The sequence below is a fragment of the Colobus angolensis genome, unplaced genomic scaffold, assembly GCF_000951035.1.
Source record: "Colobus angolensis palliatus isolate OR3802 unplaced genomic scaffold, Cang.pa_1.0 Scaffold2, whole genome shotgun sequence".
NCBI classification, from domain to species: Eukaryota; Metazoa; Chordata; class Mammalia; order Primates; family Cercopithecidae; genus Colobus; species Colobus angolensis.
Genome location: NW_012115154.1, coordinates 24,953,749 through 24,962,411, shown reverse-complemented (window position 1 = coordinate 24,962,411; position 8,663 = coordinate 24,953,749). Strand labels below are relative to the sequence as shown.

General features: G+C 37.2%; 1 protein-coding gene across 1 annotated transcript in view; it reads left to right on the top strand.

Moving 5' to 3' along the window:
• LMBR1 (limb development membrane protein 1) overlaps positions 1 to 8,663 on the top strand; it is a 176,224-nt gene that overhangs the window by 5,498 nt on the left and 162,063 nt on the right. Inside the window, exons 3-4 of the mRNA XM_011941598.1 lie at positions 820 to 859; positions 8,215 to 8,354. Coding sequence (XP_011796988.1) covers positions 820 to 859; positions 8,215 to 8,354 — 180 coding nt within the window. The remainder of the gene's footprint in view (positions 1 to 819; positions 860 to 8,214; positions 8,355 to 8,663) is intronic.

Below are 8,663 nucleotides of genomic sequence, written 5' to 3'. Positions count from 1 at the left end.
TATAATTTTTATTTTAAAATATATATATACACACATATACACAATTTTTTTTTTTGAGATAGGATCTCCTTCTGTCCCCTAGGCCAGAGAGCAATGGGGCAATCATGGCTGACTGTAGCCTCGACCTCCTGGGCTCAAGTGATTCTCCAACCTCAGCCTCCTGAGTATCCTGGACTACAGGCATGTGCCACCATGCCTAGTTAATTTTAAAAACTTTTTTTGTAAAGATGGAGTCTCCCTATGTTGCTTAAGGTGGTTTTGAATTCCTGAGCTCAAGAGATCTGCCCACCTCAGCTTCTCAAAGTGTTGGGATTACAGGCGTGAGCCACTGTGCTCAGCCAATTTCTGTTTGTAACAATAATTATGAGTTACTGAGGCAGTAGTATCCAAGTTACTTAGGATGATCCAGGAGATTCCTTGTTACTATTATTAATGACAAATGCAAATTATGGAAAATTAGATGAGTTCTATGTTTCTGAATTTTAATTTTATAGTAATTTTATTTGACTGTTAACCAGAAAATTTTATTTATTAGCAGTTTCACTTAACATTGTATAACAATTTACTTTGTAGTGGTCATAAGGTTCTACTAAGTTTTATTTTCTTGAGCAAATTTTAATTTACATATGGTGGTTTTATTAATCAGGATTTTGTTATCATCCCATTCTCTGTATACCATACTGCTTGATTTAATGAGATTTAAATTTGGATCTATGCTGAATCAATAATTGCCTTTTGTTTATATTGTGTTTATAGTTTTAATAATGAAGCATTTTGTTAGAAGATAAAGGAATATTAATACCTTAAATGTTTTTGCAGATGAACAGGAAGATGAAGATGCCATCGTCAACAGGATTTCGTATGTATTTTAAAGCTCAATTGTTCTGTTTCTGATTCTGAAGTCATCAATTCTCAAAATCCAATTCTAATTTTTGGACAGAAGTATGGAAAATATTTACCCAGCACATTACAATAGCTTTATCATATAAATTTTAGAAAGCACGTGTAAGCAAATATGTGTAATTTAGCACTGATTGTCTCCTATTGAAATTGGCGTATTTAAGGAACTGACAGATTTTATCTTCAGGAGATTAAATGAGGAAATTGCCTTAATTTAATTGCTTGGTCATAAGAAAGAAGACTCTTGGCTGTCTGAATGAACATTCTGCTGAGAAGACTGTGATGTTCTCGAACCAGGCAGCAGACATCTCTGGTTAACTGAACCTGCCTGCTGTGAGCAGGAACGTGGACCCAGACTGTCTTGTAGGTTCCTTATGTACACCAGTAAGATATGATAGGGAGGTCTTGTAATTTTATTGAAGTATCAATAAATTTTATTGTTACTTTTATTGAAGTATCAAACTGAATGGAAAGCAGCGAATTCCTTTCTGTTAGTTTTTGCTTGTTTAAATGTGAAATTACACAGATGTGCCTATGTAGAAAAGTTCTGTATTCCAGGATTTTTTTATTGATACATTAACATTCTTTTGAAATTTCAAGTTTACAGAAAAGGTGGAAGTAGAAGAAAAAGTTTTTTTACTCAAACTGTTTAGAAGTTGCTCATCTGATGCTTCATTTCCTCAGGATACTTCTATGTGTAATTCCTATAAATAGTGCATTCTACCTAGGTATCAAAATAGTGAAGTTAGCATAGACAGCAGTACCACTCATACCCCATTCAAACTTACTAGTTATCCCAATAATGTTCTTTCTGTGGTGAAAGGATCCAGTTCAGAATCACACACTGCATTTGGGTGTCATGTCCTTTAGTCTCCTTCAGATTGAAACACTTCTTCAGTATTTCCTTGACTTTCCTGACCTTGATACTTTTGAAGATTATTAGGTAGTTATTTGGTTTTGTCTGATCTTTCTTCATAATTAGTATCAGATTGTGCATCCTTTGCTGAGGAGGATGAGGAATTAAGAAAAGGGGAAGGGGAAGAGGAAGAGAAACATTCTATGTGCTTTCACATACTTGTACATACATAGAGATAAATGCTTCTACATACAATGGAATAGTATTCAGCCATAAAAGAAATGAAGTACTGATATGTGCTGCAATGTGGATGGACCATAGTAAGTGAATGAAGCCAGACACAAAAGGCCACATAGTATACAATTCCATCTATAAGAAATGTCCAGAGTAGATAAAAGCAGATTGATGATTGCAAGGGGCTGAGGGAGAGGAGAATAGGGAGCAGCTGCTTCATGGGTTTGGGATTTTATTTTGGTGTGATGAACATGAAAGAAAGAGGTGATTGTGCAACATTGTGAATAAACTACACACACCTGAATTGTTCACCCTAAAATGGTAAGTTTTATGTAATGTGAATTTCACCTCAGTAAAGAAATTAATAACTCCCAGCTAATAAATGACTTGACCCGGCCTGATTTGTTTCATAACTGAAAAATGAATATAAATGGATTGTGATTTACTAGATTTGGTCATTTATTTTAAATGACATAGGGAAGCTAGATAAGAAACAAAAATAGCTGTAACTTTATGCCGAAAATTCTTACTTTCTCGCTTTAAAACCTAGGCCCAAAACTTGATGTTTTAAATTTACAGAATTAGGGGTTTTAGTTTTATTCCTGGCCCTGTGACATTTGTGAAAATTAAGTGAATCATTTTTTTCCTCTGTATAAATTAGTGCTCCTTTAAAAATTCACTTCACTCACCTCACAAAAGCTACAACGAATAAGAGACTGAGTAAAAGGTAGATATTCTCTCCATGTGAAACCCTCTAGGTGTGAAGGGCAGGTGAGGTACGTACCTTTCTCCTCTCCATTCAGTCTGGGGCCGCCTGTGGTGGTGCATCACTTCAGTGCACTTGTAGATCCATAATTTATAAACAGAAAAGAAAACAGCACTTTCTCTTTTACCCCTAAAAGTACGTTGAATGACAATAGGGTGATGTGCTATTTCCTTACGGTAGATGCCCAGGAGCATCTTTATCTGCTCTTGGGGCAGCTGACACAGCACGTGCAAGGGGTTTGGGTTTTCTGAGTCACAGGTGGTTTCCATATCCTGGGGATGCATACAGAAATCCTCTTCCTGAAGGTCAGTGGGTTTGTATAAAGTGGTGATACAGTTAGGGGAGGGGCATGGGGAGGAGGGTCACCTGAGAGAAGGAGTCTGACCTAGTCTCCCCTGTCTTTCTTCCCTCCCCCTGTTGATCTCTTTGTCTTTTGCTGTGGTAGAATGAGTGAGAACTGTTGAGTTAGGGTGACGTGGGTTCAAATTCTGGACCCATGATTAACTTGAGTCCAGAAGAGATTGAGAAATATTCACTTCCTGTGTATGTAAAACAGAGTTCCCACCTACTTTGGAGTGCTGTTGTGTGGATTAAATAGCATTTGCCAAAAAAAAAAAAAAACAAAAAAAACCAAAAACCTAACTAGGGTAAGGTGCTTGATGCACAATAGGTGTGAAATTAATGTTTCCTCCACCTAAGGGCTTTTGACCTGTTTTGTCTGCTTAGAATTCTTTTTTTTTTTTTTTGAGAGGGAGTTTCGCTCTTGTTGCCTAGGCTGGAGTGTGCAGTGGCGCAATCTCGGCTCACTGCAACCTCTGTCTCCTGGATTCAAGTGATTCTCGTGCCTCAGCCTCCCGAGTAGCTGGAATTACAGGTGCCTGCCACCACGCCCAGCTAATTTTTATATTTTTAGTAGAGATGGGGTTTCATTATGTTGGTCAGGCTGGTCTTGAACTCCTGACCTCAGGTGATCCACCTACCTCGGCCTCCCGAAGTGCTGGGATTACAGGTGTGAGCCACCATGTCCGTCCTGCTTAGAATTATTTTCTGTCAGATATCCCACTGAATTCACTCTCACCTTCTTCAGTTTTGTTTTGCTTTATGTTTTTCCCTAAGTCTCAGCTTTTCAGTGAGGCCTTCCCTAAGTGCCACACTTAATATTGAAACCTGTGTGTCCTCCTCCCCATTTCCAGTCCTCCTTACCGTGTTTTCCTGTAGCACTTATCTTTAGTGTATTATGCATTCACATAGTTAATGTTTTATTGTTTATTGCCTGACTCTCTCCAGTCCAGGATAAGCCCTCCTTGGGCAAGAATGTTCGCTTGTGTTCCTTCACTGTTCACAAGTGCCTAGCACAGTGCTGGTACAGGGGAGCAGGCACTCTGCAAATACTTGTCTAGTGAGGGAGCCTCACCCGAAAGACCCCCTGAGGTAGAATCTCCGAGATGGGCTTTAACAGAAGCTCCATGGGTGATCCTGATAGTGCTGCTGCTTAAGAACCACTGGCTTAGAGTGACGTATTAGAAAGCCTAGTTCATGCAGCAAATGTTGATTGATTAGCTGAGATGAAGACTTAAGATTGAAGGCTGGTATGCCAACATTTCACAGATGAATGTAAAATGTCACTCAATTTGTTACTTTTCTGTTGCCCAGAGAATCAGACCTCTTGATGATACTTGGGAGGGTGTGAGCAAAATGTGAAATATGAAACTTTCTTTGTCATCAACACTATATACATCTTATTGAATAATTTTGAATGATTTAAATTCAACCATAATGAAGTCTTGTTTCCACATGTACTTCCTGATTAGATATTATCAACCTGTTAAACTTTAAGATGTAAAGTGGCAGGTTTTGCTTATGATTAGTCTTTTTTATTAAAAATATATATTGAAATAATAACCCATGAAATACATTTTTATGATAACCTGTATTTTGCAGTGGAGTTTTAAAAATGTGAGGTCTTTCATTTTATTGGTAACTACAAATAAATAAAAAAGCATTTATTTTTTGTTTAAAAAATTGAGTGTCACATTGAGTCTGAGATTGAAAAATGAGGAAGAGGGAATATTGTAGAAGTTGGGGAAAGAGTTTCAAGAAGGAAGTAGTGCTTATCAATTTGAAATGTCATAGAAGGTCATATTCAGATTGCAATTAAGAAGTATCTGATGGATTTGACCATAAGGAGCGCCTCTTTAGAACTGGGTGAGGAGCAGAAATCCTACTGTAGTGGGCTAATAAAGAAGTTGAGGATAAAGAAGTAAAGGTGTGATATGTGAGTTCTACTTCAGAAGCATTTTGAAAGAGCAGAAGCACCTGAGGATATTTATTTTTGGCCGGTCAGCAGCTAGAGGGAGGATGACTAACCGGTGAAGCAAGGTCCCTGGAGACGGCAGAGGTAGCGATCCGCACAAATGAGCAGGAGGTTGACAGATAGGAGAATAATTGTGTCTGTTGGTAGCTTTATCAGGTGGTAAGTATGAAGGGATTGTACCCCTTTTTTCACTCTGAAACAGGAGATTCAGTCATTTTCTGGCAATGAGGAGCAGCAGGGCCATGGTAGAAAGCTTAGGAAGAGCCTGACTGTGTTAGTCTGTTTTGTGTTGCTATAAAGGAACACTTGAAACTGGGTAGTTTATAAAGAAAGATTTGTTTGGCTCACAGTTCTGCAGGAGGTACAAGCATGACACTACCATGTGCATGGCTTCTGGTGAGGCCTCAGGAAGCGTTTACTCATGGTGGGAGGTGAAGGGAGATCAAGATTGAAGAGGAGATGCCAGGTTCCTTTAAACAACCAACTCTCTTGTGAACTAACAGAATGAGAACTCACTCCTTACTGTAGGGTCTGCTCCTACGATCCAGTACCTCCCATGAGGCCCCAGCTCCAACACTGGGGATCACATTTCAACATGAGATTTGGAGGGGACAGGTACCCAAACCGTATCACTGTTAGGAACAACACTCAAAATCCTAAGGAAATTGAATACTCAAACAAAGGATTCTTAGCAGAGCAATTTTATTTCTGCGCAGAGGGGTGCCTCCTTGGCCAGTCGCCATGAGAGCACACCTGAACAAAGGGGCACGAGATCTTGTATTCCTGACGCAAGTCCTGCCCTGTACCCTTTCCTCATTGGCTGGGGTTGGGTTGTACAATCTGATCCTGGTTGGCTAAACTTTTGATTTTTCTTAGATAAGGTGGGCACATAAAAGAAAGTGGAGAGGAAAGGGGAAGGGGTGTCTAATGAGCTAGAAAGTTAGTCCTCTTTCCAAATAAGGAAAGGAATGTGAGCTGGTACTGATAACGCAAGAAGGAAAAAAAGGTGGAAAAGGGAAAAGGGGGGGGGTACTATGAATTAAAGAATAAAAGATTGATCAGGTTATTTGAAGAGAAACCTCATCATATCCCACATCCCTGATGATGGGAGTTAAGAATAGGAGATGAGAGACTCATAATCCAAGGATCCTGATCCTTGTTTACTAACTGAAAGTATGTGAAAGCTTTGTGGAGTGTTAAAGTGATTTAAGGTGGTTTTGTTGTTTTAGTTCATCATCACCTTGCAAAGACACTTCACAATATCTATAGATAGGGCTTTTTTATTTTTACACTAGTTATATTCAGTCACTAGTTATATTCAGCATCTGAGTGCATGCCCTCATCACCTTATTTTATTTAGACAAAAGTTTTCTCTTCCCGATTGGATTAAGGAGATAGTTACAAATGTCAGATATTTAGGGAAACACTTGTCTTATTACTACCACAATTAGAAAAGATGCATTACTCTGAAGATGTAATTTTTAAAAATAATGCTCCATTTCAGAAGGTGAAGTTGTGAAATACTTCACAGGGCAAATGATGTTTGGGGTCTGTCTTGAAATTCATGTATGAGTTTGCCATGCAACTTAGAGGGTATTCTAGGGAGTGAGTAGACTGTGCAGAGGGGCAAGGAGTCCTGAAAATCCATTTCTTGTTTGGGCTATGAAGGAGTTAGGTAAGTCTAAGTGTATGTCGAAATGGGTCATGGTGAGAGAAGAGCCTGGAAAATTATCTTGGGATAGCCGTGCAGGACCTGAAATGGTGAGATTTTGGATTTGATCTCAATTTTAGCACGGGAAGGAATGATAGCAATCGGAAGAGCTTCCTCCCGTGACTGGAGAAGCTTGCTGGAGACCGCTTGCTGGCTGGTCGCTGCCAGAGTTGGCTGTGGACCCTGAGACAGCACTTGTCTGAGGACTTTTCCCAGGAAACGCAGTGTCTATTCAGCAAAACGAATTTACAGAAATTCTATATCTGATTTCAGTTGTATTTTTGGTATGTATCATATAGTCTACATTTAAAAATTTATCATTGATTTACTGAACCAAGGAATCCTGGTTATTTTTGGCTTTTAAGTAGGAATACATTTCTGTTGGTTGCCACAAGATGGCATTGGCCTCAAAGTTTCTCTGTTAGATGTGTTTTTGGGTATTTAGTTTTTTTTTTTTTCCTGCTTTTAAAAAAATATTTTCTTACATTTGTTTTTACTTTCTTCCAATATTAACTTTAATAGAACTTTAATATCCATTCTGTCTCTAATATTGGTGAAGTTCTTTCTTCCTTTGCCAATTTATTCTTGTAAAATCTTTTAAAAAGTTGGGTGTTTGTTGTAAAAAATAAGTGTTTCAGAAATGTATAACTGAGAAAGTGAAAGCCCCTTATAATCCCTCTTTCCTATGGGATTGTTACATATTATGCTGGATTTCTTTTGTACCTCTGTATAAATACACATTTGTTGGGGGGACAGCATGTTTTACATTTATTGTTCATGCTTTTCTTCATTTTTTTGGTTAACTTATTTTAGATATTGTTCCATATTAGTACCTATTAAAGCTATCTTATTTTTTTAAATGACGAAGTAGTGCTTTAAATATTAATAGTACAATATTGTTTAATAGTTTTCTGTTGTTTATTACTATAATTTATTTAATCTTTACCCATTAAAGAGATGTCAGGCTTTCTAAGTTTTTTTTCCCTCTAAAATAAACATTTTAAATAAAATTTTTTTATACTGCTTTCACAGTAATTTTTTCACCTCAGTTGTTGCATTGCTGTTAGCATATGTTGTCAAAGTTGTTGATTAAATGCAATTGTGAAATAAATACTTATATTTCAAAGAGGAAGGAGCTACAATTTTTTCTTTGTAAAATATGTGAAGTATTGTGTCTTCAGTATATGTTTGTCTTTTAGGTACTACTTGCTAGACTTATTGACATTTTCATAGAGTAAGGAGTTTTAGAGTTTATCTAGTTTAACTTCTAGGCCCATATGTGTATCATTTGTCTCCCAACTACATATATTTAATAAAGTTCTTAATATAATTCTTTTTTGATTAAAACATTAAAGAGTTTGCATTCTTTTTGATGACTTTCATGTTCATGGCTTTTTCAGATCACTTGTGACGATGACTCTCCTTTCTTCCAGGTTGTTTTTGAGCACATTCACTCTCGCAGTGTCAGCTGGGGCTGTTTTGCTTTTACCCTTCTCAATAATCAGCAATGAAATCCTGCTTTCTTTTCCTCACAACTACTATATTCAGTGGCTAAATGGCTCCCTGATTCATGGTTAGTATATATTACTTAATATAATCACAATCAATATTTTATTTTTTTACTGTATCATATTTTTAGATTTTTCTTTTCTTAGTTTTCTTCATAATTTGTGACTTCCTCCAGTAAATGATTTGGGTCTTTAATAATGTCAGAAAACCAGATTTTACTTATCATTTCTATGTTTAGTTGTGAAAGACTTTTCTCTTAGTCAAGGAGCGGTTTTTATACTTACGATTTTGATAAATTCATTTCAGTATTTAGCAAGAGAATTTTGGTTTATCTGAATATGTCAGAAGAACTCAGACTCCATTTAAGAACTAG